The sequence below is a fragment of the Pyrus communis genome, chromosome 14, assembly GCF_963583255.1.
Source record: "Pyrus communis chromosome 14, drPyrComm1.1, whole genome shotgun sequence".
NCBI lineage: Eukaryota > Viridiplantae > Streptophyta > Magnoliopsida > Rosales > Rosaceae > Pyrus > Pyrus communis.
The window spans coordinates 19,748,559-19,769,671 of NC_084816.1; the positions used below are offsets into that span (position 1 = coordinate 19,748,559).

The window sequence follows — 21,113 nt, forward strand, 5'->3', positions numbered from 1 at the left end:
AGGGGGAGGGGTGGGATTAGCCTCACAATGGGCTAACAATGATGTGATTCAAATTCTCCTTTGGCGAGAATCAAACCTAAGACCTCTCACTTACAAATGAAGAGGAATATCACTACACCGTAGTACTAAATGGCAAGTAAAAGGTCTTGTGTCTTATATTTGATTCTCGCCAAAGGCGAATTCGAACCACATTATTGCTAGCCCATTGTGTGGCTTAGCTCACTCCCTAGCCCCCTTAGTGTATATAATTTCGTTTGTTCAAAAAAAAAAAAAAAAAAGGTGTAGGGATATGATTTATAACCATCCCCCTAAAATTTAAGAGCTAGATTGGATTGAAAACGGAGGGTTGTAGCTACCTCAAGAAGATGCCAATGTTTTCTTTTTACCACACCATTTTGTTGTAGTGTGTAGACACAAGTGCATTGGTAAATGAAACCATGAGCAAAGAAATCCCGCATACAAAAAAAATTTCACCCATTATCGACTTGTATTTGTTGGACTTCTGTTTGGAATTGTGTTTCAACACAAGCAAAAAAAAAAAAAATCTTGCAAAGGTCTTTTGTGTTTCACGTTTATGGTGCATAAAAAAAACCCAAGTAAATCTAGAAAAGTCATCAACGATGGATAAAAAATAATAAGCCCCAGCAAGAGTGTCACATCCCAACCCTCAGCTCCAACTATATTGTCCGCTTTGGCATTCCCTGCCCGAAGACAGAGCTACCGCACGGTTTTGTTCCTGTGGACCGGTACCTAGCCGTAGCCAGCGCCTACTCTCCCCTCAGGGAGTCCACAAAAGGCCTAGTTGAAAGTGAAGGTTGGCAATGGATATATAAGGCCCAAAGACCACGCCCTCACGGGCGATGTGGGATACTACAATCCACCCCCCTTAGGGAGCCCGACGTCCTCGTCGGCACACCACGACCGTGAGTCTGGCTCTGATACCAAATTGTCACATCCCAACCCTCAGCTCCAACTATATTGTCCGCTTTGGCATTCCCTGCCCGAAGACAGAGCTACCGCACGGTTTTGTTCCTGTGGACCGGTACCTAGCCGTAGCCAGCGCCTGCTCTCCCCTCAGGGAGTCCACAAAAGGCCTAGTTGAAAGTGAAGGTTGGCAATGGATATATAAGGCCCAAAGACCACGCCCTCACGGGCGATGTGGGATACTACAAAGAGAGAGATGTTTTTTAGGACATCACAATACAAAAGGAAAAAAGGACTCCACGTTGAAATAGAACTAGTAACAAAAGTTGGCAAGTTTGTTTCGCCAACGAACAAACTTCACACCGCCCTCCATCTTCGTTGGTTCATGTACTTAATAAGGATGGTTTGCTTTGTCCTCCTGGTTCATGTTAATTTAGGTTGCAGTATATAGGGCGACACTTGAACTCGATTCTTGTGTCTCTCCTTATCCCCTTTGTTGTTTGTTTGTGATGTTTTGTTTGTTAGCCTTCTGGTAGGCTTTCGGTGTATCCTTCTGGCTTTTGCCGGCTTGTTATATATTGCCTGCTTTCCAAAAAAACAAAAAACAAAAAAAAAAAAAAAAAAAAAAAAAAGTAAATCAATTTGAAAAAAGTGCTAGTAAGTAGTTGAAGATGGCAGAAGAAAGGTTATGAGGAGATGACAGGCAGGTTTTCGGGAATGGCCAGTGGCAAAATGGTGAATAACTCAAAGTCGAAACCTAATTCATATCCAACACAAGTAGTGCAATTCATAGACCAACTTTAGGCTTAATAATAATAAAGGGGTTTTTTTGATATGGGTACAAAGTAACTAAAAATTGAACCCATTTCAAAAATCAAAAGTCACTAAAAACTGAACCTATTTTAAAAGGTAGTCTATAAAATTAGATCTATTTCAAATTTTTTCTAATAAAATAATGGGTCGAGAATGAGAGTCTTGAGAGGTGCGTATTACGTGGGGTTAGCCTTTGGTATTTTTTTTAATTCATTTCTGCCTTGTGTATCAACTTTATATTCTCAATTCTGTCGGTTTGTGAATTTTGTTTCCGACGATCTTTCTAATTATGAGTCACATCGGTTGAACTGATATGGACTACTCAAGTTTCTATGGAAATTTGGGTTAAAGTCATTCGATATTTATGTAATGGATTGAGACAACATATTTAAGTTAGCCAAAACTATAAGAAGAGAATTAGAAATTGAATGCAATCCCGTAAAAAATAAGCATATTGTTTTAGCCCATTAAACTGTGCACATGTACGAATTGCACGACTTAATTTAAAAAGTAAAAATGAAGAATGCTAGCAACCTCTTTTTTTTTTTTTTTTTTTTTTTTTTTTAAACAAAAGCAACCTTCTCTTGCGACTTTATCTTTGTACCATTTTGGCTTTCCTTCCCATTCCGTTGTTTGATGATCAGAATCATCCACTTTTTAGACATCATTTAACAATCATCTATGTAAAAATAACTAAATTCTAAATCGTTTAGTCATCTAATTATTATCCAATATGTTGATAACGAATCATGTATCTCATTTAAGCAATGAAATTTTGTCAACGTTAATCGAACAACTAAACAACTTTGATTTGACTGATTTTTTGCAAAATGGATCTTTAAATTATGATTAAGGAAGTGAGTTTTGATCATCAAATAACATTATAATTTAGTAAGAGAGCTAAAAAGGTAAACCAAGAAGGCTCAAACAAGAATGTTGTTGTCATTCCACCTACAAAAATAGTTGAAAATATGGGAGCAAATATTAAGTTTTGGCTAAAACAGACTGATAGTCTATGTGGTGATAGGGTATCAGAAGATAGTTTCGTGGTAAAAAAGTAAGAATTCAAACCCTTGTGGTGAAAACCGTTTGCAAATTTAACTCAAAAATGAAATTCTCATTAATTCTCCATTAGATGCGGGGATAAAATTGTCCAGCCCAACTCTTTATTTTGTTTACCTTCTTATCTCTTCGTCTTTCATTACTCTCTAATTATAGCTTCACCTTCTCCCCCCTCTCTTCAACCATTTTTAAGGAGAATTTGAACCAGTATAGCAATTATGTCCATCCCCATTGTTGCAACAACTGCCCTATCCATTAAAGTTAAATTGATGATAGCTCAGGTGCTGAGATTGGCCTATTTCTTCGAATGAGGATCCTTTTTGTGAGGCTTTTGGGGATCCTCCAATCACATCCGTTTATGTACATCATGCAGCCAATTTTCGTCAAATACTGTTTATATTTAATTTTAAATAAAAAAAAATCTACAATAATTTATAACCGCACGATATACGATAAACGGATGTGATTGAAGGATTCCCAGGATCCTCACAAAGAGAATATGGAGAGGATCCTCATTCTATTTCTTCCAATTTCTTCAATCTCTTATTGAGGCGTCATGAGACCTATATCTAGATAATAAATAAAAAACAGTGTAGAAATTGAACTTTTGGGTTTGCCGAAGATGGTGCCATGTGAATCGGTCTTGAGAGTGTGCGAGAAGGACGGGTCATTGGGAGAAAGACATGGTAATGACCTTGAAGGCCGGTTTGTTGACGGTGGATTTGAGAAGAGAGAAAGTTGGCTTTGACAATATCTGCATAGAGAGGTAGGGGCTGGACTTTTTATTCGGACATCGAACCAAAATTTAATGGCAATCTCAGTTTAGGATCAAATTTGTTAAGAGTCTCTACAACAAGATTTTAAACCTAATTTTTCTAACGCGGAGGCTATCTTCTGAATGGAGTAGGATTCTCTCCCCTTCAAATTCCTCTCCCTCCTCTCTCACTTTCTCCTTTGTCTTTCTCTCTCTATAAGAGCACTTCCAGTGTGTAAAGGCTCCCCTTGGCAATAGGCAATTCAATCCCCTCAAGTGAATAGTAACTACCTTTAATGAACAGTAGTTGTCTTTTGCATCTCCATCCCTAACTGAATAGCCATGGCAATAGGTAATAAAATATTAGTATTTTTTATTTTATAAAATAATAAAAAATAAATTTATTTTTAATTTCAGATAGGATTTTTAACCGATCTCGTCACGTCACATGTCATTACCCGAAAGTACAATTTTTGTGGATAAATTTTGTTAAGATTTTTAACCAATTCCGTCGCGCAACATATCCTTCCATGTGTAGAATCGTTGAAAATATTGAATGTGGTGTAAGGTGGGAGAAAATGGCAAGGTATTTATAGAAGAAAAAAATTATAATTTTTAAAAAAAATTGAAATTTTTTGAAATTTTTAATTGTTTTTAATTGTTTTTTATTAACTTAATTAATCTGAATAGTTGGATTACAAAAAAAATTTTGAAATCCAGTAGTCCAGATTGTGACACATTGCCCACATAACATTTATGTTTTTTTTTCTTTTAAAAAAAAAAAAATTAAAGCGGAAAAGCGTGGACCACTGATTAGAAATCAAACAATCAAGATTCAAAGGCTACTGAGTAGGCTACCACGCAGGCCCCACCGCCTAAAGTCTTGTTGGTGACGCACCCCTACATGCGCATGTTCTGCACGCACCTGACCTAAAAAAAAAAAATTATAACGTGACTGACGTCAGCCTTGCATCACTCCCTTTCAGGCGTTTGGGCTTTGGACTTGTGCCTAATCTCTCCCACGAGCTCCCCTTCAGCCCAATGCCAAAATGGGATGGCGCCACTTTGGCAGGGGATTGGATTGCAAATGGAGCCAGTCGACATGGCAAAAAAGCATGCTGAAAGTGCTCTAAAGAAGTCAACACAAGATGTTGACATGTCTTAATCATGAGCGTTCAAATAAAAGGAGATTGGACGGGACGAAAAATGAGAGATAAGAGTATCAGGATCCTTTCTATATACCTTATCACCACATTAACTATTAGCCCCTAACATTGGAATTAGCTTAATTGACATAAAATCAAATATCCTAATTCAAATTTGGTGTTTTGGAATACTAAAAAACAAGAAAGCACATGGATATTGACTCTGCAAAAGAGGAGCGTTTCACTAGCCTATAACTTTAATTCTTTAAGAAGATTGAAATTTAAAATAAACCTGGTGTTATATTACATATTGAATATAATCCCTTGATGTGTCTTTAATTCAAAATAATTAATGTGCATTTTATTTAATGTCTCCCATTAAATATTTAAATTTATGCATGTACAAATTTTAATTTATTTTTTGACCAAAAAAGAGTTTTTCAATTTATTAATTTTATTTAACATTCTTCAAACTTGAAAGATTCAATTAATGTACCTAAATGTTAGTACCGAAATTTATGTGCCAAAATGTATTATATTGAACTAATGTATTTAAATGTTAGTACCGAAATGTATGTACCGACATATATGCATCGAAATGTATAAATTAAATTAATGTACCTAAATGTTAGTACCGAAATGTATTATATTGAATTAATGTATCTAAATGTTTGTATCGAAATGTATATACCGAAATGTGTGTACCTAAATGTATGCACCGAAATGTATTATAATAAATTTAATGTACCTAAATGAAGAAGTCAAAGTACATCGAAATATATTATATAACAAAAATTAATTTATCTAAATGTTTACAACAAAATATATTATAAAAAATGAAAATTATAATGAAATAAAATTAATACATTAAAACTTATGAAGAAAAAGATAAATAATTAAAAAAATCAAAATATAATTAATAAATGAGGTTATTAATATATCAAGGGACTAAAATTAAATTTAAATCTTACTCATGGTTTTAATCTAAAAGTCATCTAAAAATCAAAACATGAGCTTTGCACATTGTTTCCTTCACCTATTACCACCACCGATTTCCACTTCCCTCATACTGGTGGCCGTGCCTTGACCCCTCCTCCTATTTGCTTCCTATATATATCATGCATAATAAATTCAAAGAAAACACCAATTCAGATTTTTCATTTCATACTCTCCCCTCTCAAACTTTCACCAGTTTCACCGATCAAGATCTTTGATCATTGCAAAATCAGTAACAAAAAAATAAATCAGAAAAAATGAGTGCAGCGTGCAGGGCTTGGGTTGTGGCAGCCAGTATAGGGGCAGTGGAAGCAGTCAAAGACCAAGGAATCTGCAGGTGGAATGGGGTTCTGAGATCAGTCCACCAACATGCCAAGAACAACATCAGATCCTATTCCCAAGCCAAGAAACTGATCTCCGACTCATCTTACTCGGCGATTTCTATAACGATGCAGAGATCACAGGAGGAGAAGTTGAGAAAAGTCATGGAATTGAACTGCTGGGGTCCTAATACCCTAAGATTTTAGATCGTAATTATGTAATTTAGATTTTAGATTATGAGTATGGATCATGTCATCCCTTTTTCCATGAGAATTAAATGACATAATTTCATTGCTCATTGGGCAAACATGGCGTTGTCAAAATTTGGTATCATTGTTTAAACCCTAAACTTATTTAACTAGTCTACCCTCATTATTTGTTCATGGACAGGACCTACGAAGTGTCTTCTGGTAGATCCATATCATAAAAGTAGTGATTTGATCAATTTTAAGAGGTTATCCATTTTCAGATTAAGTTTTGCTGCAATTGCAATCAACATACAGATGAGATGGATGTGATCCCTTTTTTTTAATCAAATGATGTGATCCTTTTGGCTGGTAAATATATATCAAACTAGTGTAAGTGAAAGGGTGAGGTTTCACCACGAAACTAATTAGTAATATGGAGAGTAACTCAATTATTTATAAGTAGGTATGCCAATTTCTAATGCGTTAACCCAACACGAAACTAACATGTTTTAGCTCGGCATGTTAACGAATCGGATAATCCAAAGAGCACCTGTTAAATAACGAGTCAGTTCAGGTATATACGCGAGTAACCCGTTACACGATAAGAAAATATTAATTTAACAAATTTTAAACTAATGAAAAAACATACTATAAAATATATTTATGTGGCAATGTGGTATGTGAAAACTCTAGAAATATATTTTTCTTAAGGGGCATTTGATCTAGATGCTTGATTTTTTAATTTCTTAAAAAATGTGACCCATCAACACGTTAGCGTTTGACTAATATTCTGCATATTTAGTCAAGGGCAAATAGTCAATTTAATAAGTTGTACACGAAATGTGATCCCATTTGTCGTGATATTTTATGTTCTCACAAGAAATTTGATACCAAATTATTATTTGCTTCAAGTCCAACATTTCGTGAAAAATGTCGCTATATTCAAATTCGAGAACTTTGTTTCTTTGGGGGAAAAAAACAATAGAGGAATGCACATGGCATTGACGAGAACAACTTTTGCCTTTTCCTTTGGGCCTGATCCAAAAAAACAAGCATCAGCGCCCGGTTTTGACACCCTCTTACCACAGGTTTATGCCCCAAACCTTATTCTCGTCAACACTCCCAACAATTTTCCTGAACTGGTGCCACTGTCTTGAATCTCACTTTTTTACCACATCAGCTGACCATATATATATATATATATATATATATATAGCCTTTTACCCACAATTAAAATTCAAGAAAACCCCAAAATCTCATTTCATACTCTAACAAAAAGAATCATAAAAAATAAGGGAAAAAAAAATGAGTGCAGCCTGCAGAGCCTGGGTGGTGGCAGCAAGCATTGGAGCAGTGGAGGCACTGAAAGACCAAGGAGTCTGCAGGTGGAATGGGGTTCTGAGATCGGCCCACCAGCATGCCAAGTACAACATCAGATCCTATTCCCAAGCCAAAAACCTGTCCGACTCATCGTCTTCTGCAATTTCTATGTCGATGCAGAGATCACAGGAGGAGAAGGTGAAAAAAGTCATGGAGTTGGTTTGCTGGGGTCCCAATACTGTTAGAATTTAGCAGTTAATTAGGTATTTTTTTCGATTTAGGTTTATGGTTACGTATCTGTCATCCTTTTTCCATGAATTACATTGCTTAATTTCATGATTTACTCGTTGAATCTTTTTTCACTACGTTTTCTCTTATTTACCATGTTTGTTAATGCAATGTTTTTTATTTTGTTTTTAAATATTTGCGGAATTAAATATTTTTCGAAAGTGAGAACAAAGTAACTTGCGGATTCGTCAAATACTTTAAAATGCTGCCTCCCTAAATATAGATATTTTGCGATATATTGGATTGTTTTTTCTGTTTTGTTTTGTATGATTTTTTTTATTAGCACCCCACGTAATATAGAATACAAATTATATTAAAATCTAATGTTAAATGATGTATACCCTATATGCAATGACAATTTTGACCTCATAAGGTTAAAAAAACATAAAAAGGAGTGTGATTGGAGATCAAATTTTCTTTACTTCTCCCAATATTTTGGGTTAGGAGCTCAGTTAGGAAGCTCATTGGAGATGCTCTTGGGGCATAGAAAATACAAATTTGAGATGCAAAAACTATATGATTAATTATACTAACACCTCCTTAGGTTTATCGAGTTTTCACAAAATCTCCTCACGTTTGAGATATTACACAAACACCCCCTCAGATTTTAATTCCCTTTCATATAATCCCCCTCAATCAAAATTCTGCTTATGATTTTACTAATTTACCCTTATTAATTACTTGAAACTAATAAAGAAAAACTATATAATTATATAAAAAAATATTATATTCATTAAACACTTCAAAAAAAAAAAAAAAAAAAAAAACAAGAAGACAACCATTCACGAACACAGATTAAGAAAAAAAATTTTAATTATTACTTTGAAAAAAATATTTTATTAAAATAGAGATGCTGATAAAGCAAACAACAATTCAACTTAATTTGGAGGCGATTTTTTTTTTTTCATTACTAGGGTTTAGAAAGAGGATTTGGGGATTGCCTAATCCCAACAAAAATTGAGCCAACAAAAAAAAAAAAAAAAAACCAGCAAATTGAGTTATCCTTTAGGGTGGCAGAAGAAAACCATGGACTAGAAGTTGGGTGTCGAAAATTTTTAACTGAGGAAGAAGAAAGCGATGATCGTCTTCTTCGAAAAATTTAATTATTATTTTAAAAATAATATTTTATTAAAAAATAGACAATGATTGATTCGATCCTGGTCCATTTCTATCACACAGTGGGATTTGGATTTGGTTCATTAGGGCTTTTTGTTTGGAAGAAATTAGAAGTTTGGAGTGATTTTAAGAGAGATTGCTCATCACTGCGAACACTATAGATGCAAATTTGTCCGCTCTTGTGAATTAAGCTGCTTCACTAATCTTGTACAATGTTTTTTCACGCCATCGACGTTGATGTGTCATCCACATATGAGGGACTAATTTTTTTCTTAATTATTATTGCTAATATCAATTTTTTTTGTGTAAAATTATAAGTATTTTACACATGATTGAAGATGGAGAGATCGTTTTTGGTTTGTTCAAAGTTTGAATGGATGGTGGTGATGGAGAAAGGAGGAGATGGGGTGGGAGGGGAAGAAGAAGATGAACAACTTCTTTTTTTAACAAAATATTATTATTGAAGTAATAATTAAAATTTTCTTAATTTGTTTTTGTCCACATGGTCTGCTTCTTGTCCTTTTTTAAGTGTTAAATGATTTATAATTTTATATAATTATAAAGTTTTTCTTTTTTAGTTAAATTAGTAAATTTATAAGTGAAATTTTGACATAAGGGGTTATTTGAAGGGGCATTAAAACTTGAGGGGGTGTTTGTGTAATGTCTCAAACGTAAGGGGGTTTTGTAAAAACTCGATAAACTTCAAGAGGTGTTAGTGTAATTAACCCAAAAACTATATTTACATCCCAATTTACATTTCTGCCAAATGTAAATGAAGGTTCTTCACCAATAGGAGAGATTAAATTTAAGATCTCATTTCCTCTCGATCAATGAATATCATACTTGCTTAATTTAAAAAAGCTCAACTTATTGTGGTGAATATTGCTAATTTTTTGGTCACTTTCTGATGTTAACATGCATATTGTATGTCTCCAGATTTTACCACGAAATTTCCGCTACTCTTGGATTTGATGTTTGGGTTGGAGATTATGCTTAAATTATTAGTCCAGGTTAAAACCCTCAAAAGATACTAGAATATATAAGAAATGTGTCAACAGTTGATTAATTGTCAATGTAATAAACAAAAAGCACAAGAAATGTTATTGTGTTACGTGTTTAGCTATCAACAGTTGACGGAAGTAGGTCTCACAACCCACAAACGGCTGACGGCTTCACACACATGCACAAAAGGGAGTATACTATTGAGACCAGAAATGAGTGATGTTGCTATCATAAGCTTTGTTGGGCTGGTCGCAAACCCGTCCCATGGTTAATTATAGAGTGATTTTGAATGCGGTTTTTATTTATCAATGTTATTTGATTAAAATCTTGTTGGTTTTTTATTTTTTATTGAAATCTCTGAAATTAATGCAATAATGCATTTCTATGTAAGTTATTATAATTTTTAAATTAAAATTTGATATTTGTAGTTATTTATGTTAATAAGATTTTAAATAAAATCCATAATTTGTTGAAAATATTAAAAGAAATTATACTTAAATAAAACCCATGATTTGTCATTACTTATATTAATGACATTTTACATCAAAAAATTGGTAATTTTTATACGATGCATTTTACATACAAAAAGTTGGTACATTTTATACAAAAAAGATGATACGTTTTATTCAATGGGTACATTTTACACAAAAAAGATGGTACTTAAAAAAAAAAAAAAAAAAGGTACATTTTGAAGGAAGATTTGTGAAAAACAAGTTCATTTGAGCAACATCAACAACATGCAATTAACAATTAAAAGGCGGAATCATGTTTATATGCACTCAAAAACAAAACTTAACCCATGAACTTCAAAGCCTAGTAAGTAGGTGAACCAAGACTCAACTCAAAACAAAGTGAGTTGAGAAATCAAAACCTTTGTAGATTCCTCTTTGCATAAGCAAAGGCTAATCACCCAAAGAGAGGGCCTTCATTCCTTGCATCTTAGATCCATGGATTTGGATGGATGAAAAGGTTTCTCCAAGTTCCCAAAATTGAGAACCTCTAAGTTTCCACACCAAGGTAAGATTGGAGAAGAAATGAGTGACCTTGAGGAAGTAAGATTGCTAGATGTTTTCCTCAAGAGTGGCCGGCCATTTTAGAGAGAAAGGAGAGTTTGTTCTCATCTTTACTCCTTAGAAAAACCCTAAGGATGAAATGGCTATAAAGATGTCTTTATACCACCTCACAATGGAGTGGCAAACTTGCAATTAAGCCAAGTTCACTACCCTCCTCTAAATGGCCGAATTTAAGGGGATTTATTGGGCTATTTGGGCCTTTGTGAATCATTATTCATTAAGTTGTCATACAACTTAAGTCAATGGACTTGACGTTCGAAACCCATTGGGCCTTAAGGTCCAAAACTATCCCGAGGTCTTTAACGAACTTATTCGGTTGATTAATTAACATATTAATTAATCCTTGCCATAAATAATTAAACCATTTAATTATTCTTACTCATCTCCGTTGAATCTTCAATCTTTACCTTACACGATGTACGATCCATTAGGTTCCTTTTAGCGAGGCAGTGGGCGATTCAAACTCTTTCAAATCGATTGTGAATTGGAACTTACTTTCAATTCTCCCGTTAGTGATAATACACTTTTAGGGCTTCCACAAACCATGGTTGACGCCTAGCAGCATGTCATGGTTACCCAAGCTAATCAGAAGAGGTGGAGAACCTATTCAGTTTTAGGATTACAAATGCAATACGGTCTTTCTCTAATACAATACTCTTGACCACATTGTTTGGTTTGATAGTTTATTCATGTCTACTATCCAATGTGAGTCTTGTGCTTATATGATTACCTTGAATGTGATTTGGAACACATTCCAACATCTCATTCATACTCTGGCCAGAGATTCTAAATCATATCATAGAGTATTCTCCCTCAAACAGTTTGAAGGTTAGAGATCCCTTGTTGCGCATTCACTTGCCTCCATGGCTAAGTGGCTTAACCCCAACGATGCCATGGACACCCTCCTGATGGAGTGACTTTGACATAATCAAAGATTAAGGACCTAACCACAAGACAACTGTGATGCCTCAGGTCAAAAGATTAATTTGCATTATCCCAACCATGAGTTCTCATGTGACATGAATATGAGAACTCTTCGTTGATCGTGTTCAGTGAACTCATTCTCTATTGAGCACCTACGTACTTGTCTTGATGTCACACACACCAATGACTCGAGACTAGTCACTCTCCCTGAGAGAAGACATAGCACGTACTGATCTTAACAGACTGTCAATGCCCAATTGGCAATCCTATGATCAGGAACGTTTAGGATGTGTCTACGAAAGAATGGTCTCATGAATCTAACTTCTTTAGATCGCATTCTCCCAATCACATATTCCTTGGACTTATCGTTTAAGCATATAACATTTATATGAGACGGCTCAAACAATAATCTTTGCCCTTAATATTAAACTAGATTAGTTTAACATGTGAAATGTCCATAAAGTATCATCATATGATTGGTTTTAGGGCACATTTCCAACAATCTCCCACTTGCACTAGAGCCAATCAGCTTAGTCATCAGTGATGATACCTCTTCTGTAGTCATTTCATAAATGGCTGAGTAGTAGGCCTAGACAATGGATATCTATATGTTATCCATAGAAGCAACCTTGAGAATAACGACGTCACCATTATACATGATTCTCAATCATGTGGTTCAGTCTCTCATTTGAGTTCGGACCTTGATGAGACCTTGATTCCCTGGCTTGAGCTATCGCCCCATTAGTGTCATACACTTTCTGGTTGGAACCGAATGGAGAGTTCATAAATGAACTTTCCTATCCAAACAACAATGTTGTAAGCTTCTATATGGCAATATATTTTGCATACATGATGGAACACATTAAAGTCATTACTTTTAACGTTTCCACCCAAATATCGTTTTAGTCATAATAAAGAGATATCTCATTATCACTTCATTCATAATGAAGAGATATTCTATGATGGATTAGATTCATAATCTAATACATTTACGCTTCCATTACGTTACTCTAATTCTTCCTCATTCTTGAGGAATCCATCCTTAGTATTTCTTAAATACCTAAGGATTCACTTGGCAGTTGCCATGGTTCTGATCCTGGGCTTGCACTGATATCATCTTGTACCGTTCTAGGTACAACTTATATCAATGTTTTCATACAATATGAAATACATAAATCACCTTTCTGCGTATGCATAAAGGATTCTATTTACGCATTATTTCTTTTGGGAGTCAAATGGTACATTCCCTTTGAGAAGAACAACTTCCTAGTCTCACTAGAATTGTCATTCTAATTGAAGTTTATCATCATATGAGAAACTTCCTAGCATCTCTTGTCTATTTTAGGGATTGATATAATCCAATTATATCTTGAAATATATCTTGAAATATATCATTATAGATTTCCATCCCATAGACTATATCTCCCATATACATTCTATCATTATAGAATGTTTAAAGTCATAACTTTAACGATGAAGAATTCCTTTCATTTTCAAAATTAATATATATCATGTATATATATTCAAATTTAGGAATATGATTAACTCCCGCTAATCTTTTGTAAACCTAGTAAACAAAAGATTCATTTACATCTTTATGAGAAATCAAACGATTTGATCCTTTTTCTCATAAGATGCTTATAGCTCCCACTAAGTGTAGTCATAAGGATTTTCATTCTTATTTCTTTCGAATTAAGAGGTGTAACTCTATGACATAGTCATAAAGTTCAAACCATTCAACTGAGACGATTTATAAATCCTTCTCGACTACCTTGGAGCTTGTGGTGTAGGAACTAGGTTGTTATATTTGTTGATCATATCAAACAAATATTGCTTATTAGCACACAACCCCAAATCTTAACATGTTTAAGATTTGTCTTTCTTTCCAACTACATCTTATGTAGTTATGAAAATTTTGGAAGATCTTCTAATTGACAATCATATTGTTTTAGAAGTATATATATCCTATATATGGGTAATAGATAACATCCAACGAACTAAATTTTATTCAAGTTCGTTCTTCTCCTAATGGAGAAATTCATTATCTTATGATGCTATTTTCCTTGATATCTTTCAAGGAAACTCATCTAAAGTGTTATCTTTCCTTGGATCAAATCTAAGGAGGTAAATACTTTAGACGTCTTACTCATCTACTTACATTTCTTGAATTCTTTGAAACCTTTTGCAAAGTATTCGGACTTGTGTTTATTCAAAATAAACTATAGTCCAACCGAGAGTGATCTTCGATGAATGTCATACAACATGAGTAGTATTATGTTGTGGACAAGTGCCACTAACATCTAAGTGAATTATCCTTAACAACTTTGTGATTCTTTCTTCTTTCCAAAAGAATAAAGATTCGAACATTTCGCCTCTATACAATATAACAAGAAGGTATTGGATCCGGGTCTAACGATCCAATGCATCCATCTATTACCAACTCGTAATTTATGTTTTAGAGGTATCACAACTCAGTTGGGATTAGTCACTACCTTGCAACCTTTTGGGTTTTAAGCATCGTTATATTCTTAAACAGTTAACACTACCACATCATCTCTACTATAGAGACAATTAATTAGATTACCATAATCTAATCATTCATTAATAAAGAACAATGTTTTGTCAAACAAAACATTCATCCATCTATACAATAGTGACGGAATTAAGTTCCTTAAAATTGGGACGTAAAGACAATCTTTGGTTTTTCCAATTTCTTTGGTAGTTCATATGAGGAAGTAAGTACAATCCGCTTTTGCAGAGCTCTATATTTGATTCACGTTTCGAATGTGAAGTACTTTCTCTTCTCTCATTTATCTTCTACTTCTTATTAGCCACACTTTTACAACGATTGTAAAACATAGTTGCTAATACAGAATCATGTATTCAAGTAGAAGAACCAACTGTTTTGAATTATTCAAGAACATTTTACAACACCTTCGAAAGGTGTGTTCTTGACACTTGCAAGACATTTCTTGCAAATACCCCTTCCAATGTCCATCCTTTCATAAAGAAAGTTTGTTCCCTTGGAGTTATTTTGCCTTCTTCATTTGACTTCCCTTTTGACTACAATAGTCATGGTCCCTAAACTCCCACTATCTCTCTTGAAACTTATTTCAAATGTGTTATACACATCAAACGATTTGGAGAGCGTGCGGTTATTGTTCACTATATAGTTTACAATAAACTTAGTGAACCATTAGGATAGGGACACAAAGGTGAAGTCCTTGCCTAGTTTCCATCTCGTTAAGTGGTTTAACACTTCAACACTCAATGATTCAAAATCATCATAAGTCCATACAAATGGACTATTTTTGTCAACCAACCATTTTGTTCTAAACATAATAACAAACTTTCAAGAGTTGTTCAAGGCAACTCTCATTTCTTCATACAACAATTTGTAAGTGAAGAATCATGGCACATAAAGTGTCCATGCCCTTGTGCTTACTTCTCAAGTTCCTTGTTCGTGTAACAAAGAGACAAGCACTAGAGTTTGCATTGTCCTCTTCATGGTAGACTTATCTAACATGTTCTTCCATTGATACATTATCAATAGGAAGATTGTGAGGATGAGACTACTTAGGTACTTTTACAATCCATTCAAGACAATCTATGGGATTGTGGTACCAAGTTCGGAAACTAAAGCGTTCGGTTTTTCTTTGTCAAGTTTTGGATAGCGTTTGCAAATATATTGGTAAACAAATACATAACGAATATAAATTGATTGATTTTAAGCTATTTGATCCGGGTCTTTAAATCAAAATAGCACCACCCACTATTTTTAGCAAATTCCATATCCCTCATCGGAATTCGAGAGTTTTGGAGGAAACTCTTAGTAGGGTATGGGAGGCTCACTATTACCAAGCCCACCTCACGATGATACGATATCGGCTAGCATTAATAATAATGAGAGATTACGCTTACTCATTTGCATCTCTTGCAAGTACCCATCTTATTTGGCCTCTAGAGAATGTTGCCTCACAATGATATGATATCGGCGCCATTGCACTTAGTTAAGTTATTCCCACCATGCTTAGTTCATGAAGGGGTTCAAGAATAGCCTCACAATGATATGATATTGGCCATCCTCGTTGCCTACACTTACCTCATCATATGTTTATGGACTCCTCCTGAGTGTAAGCATGCACTTTGTACTCCCCCATGATAGGGTGAAGCCGGTGTACAAGTCACAAACGATTGGAGCCCACCACGGTGGAAGGCCACGAAGAGATATTCAAAGCATCACTCGCTTATCAACTTAATATTGATTTGGTTGAGGGTTTTTAGGTCTCATCACATATAAACATACATTTTAATCCAATTAAAACATTTTTGGTCCTATTACAACTATTGATCCATATGATTGATTTAGTAGTATATAATACTCCCACTATGCTTTTAAAACGGTTTTTAAAGCAAGACTATATGGTACTACTAACATAAGATTTGCATTCATTGATGGACTCTATAGTTGCCTTAGGGCCTTAGGATGACTATGAACCTTTGATTCGATTCAACACGAGCCTAGTGTTGAATCTCGGTCTAGGGATGGTGATTGATTTTAGTTACGCGTTTAATCACATTAAGGCGTGTTGTCTTATTGGGCGTTGGACCCAACTACTCCAATTTCATGCATATCGAATAAAACAAGAAAAGAGTACTTCAAAGTAAATAAGAGCTTATGCTCTTTTACAACAATTGATCAAATCAAATTACTTTAAAGTAAAGAAGAGCTTATGCTCTTTTACAACAATTGATCATATCAAATTACAACCAAAATTTAATCTACACATTCCCATGGTTCAAACAAATTTGAAACGGCCTTTCACATAGCTCAATTATCATAGGCTTAGGTTCATAATCACCCTTTCTTTAATTAATTAACGCTTTAACTAATTAAACTTGAATGCAACATTTTCATTTGGTTTTTGTATCCATAGAATTGATTTAAATGGAGCTAAATGAAATGAAAATCCAATTCTCATTTAAAGAGACAAAACAATTTTGTTCTCTACCTAATTTGGGCCAAAAACAATGACCACAACAATTTGGGTCACTTTGTTAAAGCAAAAACTTTTGGGGTCAAAATGCAAATACACAAAAGTATCAAAACTTTATTTAATTGCACAAAAGTCCCTCCATCACCTTTTACCAAAGGTGGCCGGCCATAGTGTTGAAAAATTGAAAAAATCTAAAGTTTTGTAAGTGGTTTTTGGTAGGTGAGACAAAGGTGATTTTGATGGTTTGTAAGAAAATGTTTTTTTTTTTATTTTTTTATAAAACTTTAAAATTCTTTTAGTCACATCTCACCAATAACTATCACCCACCATTTGAAAAACAAAACTTTATGAAAAACATAAAACTTTTGAATCAAAACTTCAAAACTTTTTGTTCTTGGTAAGAACTTCAAGAAATATGAAGAACATACATGAAAACTCATAATAGCTCCATGGATGTTTTCTTTCACCAAAAACTCAAATTTTCACAACTCAAAAGAGGGTTAAAATCCTAGGGTACTTAGGGGTTCCAAAAGTCACTTTAAAACACTTTTAACAAGTCAAACAAGAACCCAAAAATCCACCCTTTGGATTTGGCCGAATTTCCCCAAAAACATGGCACCAAATTTTAGCTCCAAAATTCATGCTCATATGAACTACATCTACAACATTTGAGATGGCAAATTTTCTAACAAAATTTACATTCAAAAAAGCAAGAATAAAGCTTGTAACAATTACAACATTCAAATCACAAACTATGAACTACAAAACCCAAAAGGATCCACCAACTACTAGACTTAGGCTCTTGATACCACTTGAAGGAAGATTTGTGAAAAACAAGTTCATTTGAGCAACATCAACAACATGCAATTAACAATTAAAAGGCGGAATCATGTTTATATGCACTCAAAAACAAAACTTAACCCATGAACTTCAAAGCCTAGTAAGTAGGTGAACCAAGACTCAACTCAAAACAAAGTGAGTTGAGAAATCAATACCTTTGTAGATTCCTCTTTGCATAAGCAAAGGCTAATCACCCAAAGAGAGGGCCTTCATTCCTTGCATCTTAGATCCATGGATTTGGATGGATGAAAAGGTTTCTCCAAGTTCCCAAAATTGAGAACCTCTAAGTTTCCACACCAAGGTAAGATTGGAGAAGAAATGAGTGACCTTGAGGAAGTAAGATTGCTAGATGTTTTCCTCAAGAGTGGCCGGCCATTTTAGAGAGAAAGGAGAGTTTGTTCTCATCTTTACTCCTTAGAAAAACCCTAAGGATGAAATGGCTATAAAGATGTCTTTATACCACCTCACAATGGAGTGGCAAACTTGCAATTAAGCCAAGTTCACTACCCTCCTCTAAATGGCCGAATTTAAGGGGATTTATTGGGCTATTTGGGCCTTTGTGAATCATTATTCATTAAGTTGTCATACAACTTAAGTCAATGGACTTGACGTTCGAAGCCCATTGGGCCTTAAGGTCCAAAACTATCCCGAGGTCTTTAACGAACTTATTCGGTTGATTAATTAACATATTAATTAATCCTTGCCATAAATAATTAAACCATTTAATTATTCTTACTCATCTCCGTTGAATCTTCAATCTTTACCTTACACGATGTACGATCCATTAGGTTCCTTTTAGCGAGGCAGTGGGCGATTCAAACTCTTTCAAATCGATTGTGAATTGGAACTTACTTTCAATTCTCCCGTTAGTGATAATACACTTTTAGGGCTTCCACAAACCATGGTTGACGCCTAGCAGCATGTCATGGTTACCCAAGCTAATCAGAAGAGGTGGAGAACCTATTCAGTTTTAGGATTACAAATGCAATACGGTCTTTCTCTAATACAATACTCTTGACCACATTGTTTGGTTTGATAGTTTATTCATGTCTACTATCCAATGTGAGTCTTGTGCTTATATGATTACCTTGAATGTGATTTGGAACACATTCCAACATCTCATTCATACTCTGGCCAGAGATTCTAAATCATATCATAGAGTATTCTCCCTCAAACAGTTTGAAGGTTAGAGATCCCTTGTTACGCATTCACTTGCCTCCATGGCTAAGTGGCTTAACCCCAACGATGCCATGGACACCCTCCTGATGGAGTGACTTTGACATAATCAAAGATTAAGGACCTAACCACAAGACAACTGTGATGCCTCAGGTCAAAAGACTAATTTGCATTATCCCAACCATGAGTTCTCATGTGACATGAATATGAGAACTCTTCGTTGATCGTGTTCAGTGAACTCATTCTCTATTGAGCACCTACGTACTTGTCTTGATGTCACACACACCAATGACTCGAGACTAGTCACTCTCCCTGAGAGAAGACATAGCACGTACTGATCTTAACGGACTGTCAATGCCCAATTGGCAATCCTATGATCAGGAACGTTTAGGATGTGTCTACGAAAGAATGGTCTCATGAATCTAACTTCTTTAGATCGCATTCTCCCAATCACATATTCCTTGGACTTATCGTTTAAGCATATAACATTTATATGAGACGGCTCAAACAATAATCTTTGCCCTTAATATTAAACTAGATTAGTTTAACATGTGAAATGTCCATAAAGTATCATCATATGATTGGTTTTAGGGCACATTTCCAACACATTTTACATATAACAAAGTGGTACCTTTTTAAAGACAAATGGGTACATTATTAATAAATTATGGATACAAATAAAAGGTCAAAAAATATGAGTACAAATAAAAGTTTAAAAATATGGACACAAAAAGAAATTAATATATGGGTACAAACTAAAGCTGAATAGAAAATTGACACAATTTTAAAAAAGGGTTGCAAATTAAAATGGGTACAAACTAAAAATAAATATATGATACAAAATTTAGTCATAAATATAAATATATTAAAAGTAATGTTTCTAACACTAAATGAATAATTTAGAAGAAAAAAAATTAATTATCTTGATATGCAAAATATTTTATTATTGAAATAATTAATGATGTTTATTAAAACCAAGGGACCTTAATTAAAATTTGAAAAGGAATAAGGTTTCAATCAATGGAGTTGAAAAAAGAGGGATGAGAACTTGATTTCTCCTTAATTATATCCCAACCTGAGAGATTTTTTAGTGTGACCGGTACACGGAGTGGTACATCACGTGTCACTATGCAAATGGTGGGATATGTGTGCTAAAAAGTTAATAACTTAGAAAATAAAATTTCTCACCACTCCTATTAAAACACGTGGTGTACCACTTGTGTTCTCATCACAACTAAAAATTTCTCCCCAACCTGGACGCTGTTTCTCCAGAAACCCGATTGAACCGCCCTTTGTATCTTCAATATATCTCAAATCCAGGTCCCCACAACCACCCTAACTAGCCTTACAACTTATGTAAATCCATCTACACATCTCTTTTTACACCAAACAAACGTACACTATCTCCCAACTAAAACACATATACCCAACAACAAGGGCTTGGATAGTGGCAGCAAGCATTGGTGCAGTTGCCAGTTGAGGCACTCAAAGACCAAGAAGTGTAAACATTGGTTTAAATGTTCAAATGTAGAGGAACCAAGGATAAAGTGTAAACTTTGGAATCTAAAGCCACTTAATTCACATTTCACTAGAATTTATTTTCAACTGCAAACGAAATCTAAGTATAAATGTGAATAACAATTTCCCCTTATATTGCTTGCTTTTTACTGAAAAATAACATGATATATCACCTTTTTTAAGACTATGTTACATGATGTGAAATTCAATAGATTATGAAATCATGTGGAACCCATGTAAGATTCATTTTATGTAAGAGAGCGAGTGTAATGGTTGGGAAATTAATTAGTATGCGTATGATTACTCTTTTAAAAAAAAATTTGATCAATGCGTTTTATGATCGAATTTCCTTGAGAATTTTAGAAGGAATCATGACCATTGCATTCTATTGAGTGATTGTAAGTATCACTATTTAATGTTTCTTTTTCTTTTGGAATTAATTGTTCTCAAGTAGTACATTTTATTATATATAATATCTATCTAGTGACTACTTAGTATTACAGTCTAGTAGTATTCTTCTGCACTTGTAAGTGAGAGATCTTAGGTTTGATTCTCGTCAAATGCGAACTTGAACCACATTACTTCTAACTCATTGTATATGATATCGTTTGTTAAAAAAATCTATCTAGCAGAAAAAAAAAAAAAAAAAAAAAAAA

General features: G+C 34.3%; 2 protein-coding genes across 2 annotated transcripts; both read left to right on the forward strand.

Moving 5' to 3' along the window:
* Positions 1-5,882: 5,882 nt before the first annotated feature.
* LOC137714524 (uncharacterized) lies at positions 5,883-6,221 on the forward strand. The gene has a single exon (XM_068453720.1). The coding sequence runs from the start codon at positions 5,952-5,954 to the stop codon at positions 6,219-6,221; it is 270 nt and encodes an 89-aa protein (XP_068309821.1). The 5' UTR covers positions 5,883-5,951.
* A 1,287-nt stretch (positions 6,222-7,508) lies between these two features.
* On the forward strand, positions 7,509-7,875 carry LOC137714839 (uncharacterized). Its single transcript, XM_068453968.1, has one exon. The coding sequence runs from the start codon at positions 7,509-7,511 to the stop codon at positions 7,773-7,775; it is 267 nt and encodes an 88-aa protein (XP_068310069.1). The 3' UTR covers positions 7,776-7,875.
* The last annotated feature ends 13,238 nt before the right edge of the window (positions 7,876-21,113 follow it).

Coding starts and splice junctions, on each gene's coding strand:
- LOC137714524 (XM_068453720.1), top strand. CDS start 5,952: ATGAGTGCAGCGTGCAGGGCTTGGGTTGTGGCAGCCAGTATAGGGGCA.
- LOC137714839 (XM_068453968.1), top strand. CDS start 7,509: ATGAGTGCAGCCTGCAGAGCCTGGGTGGTGGCAGCAAGCATTGGAGCA.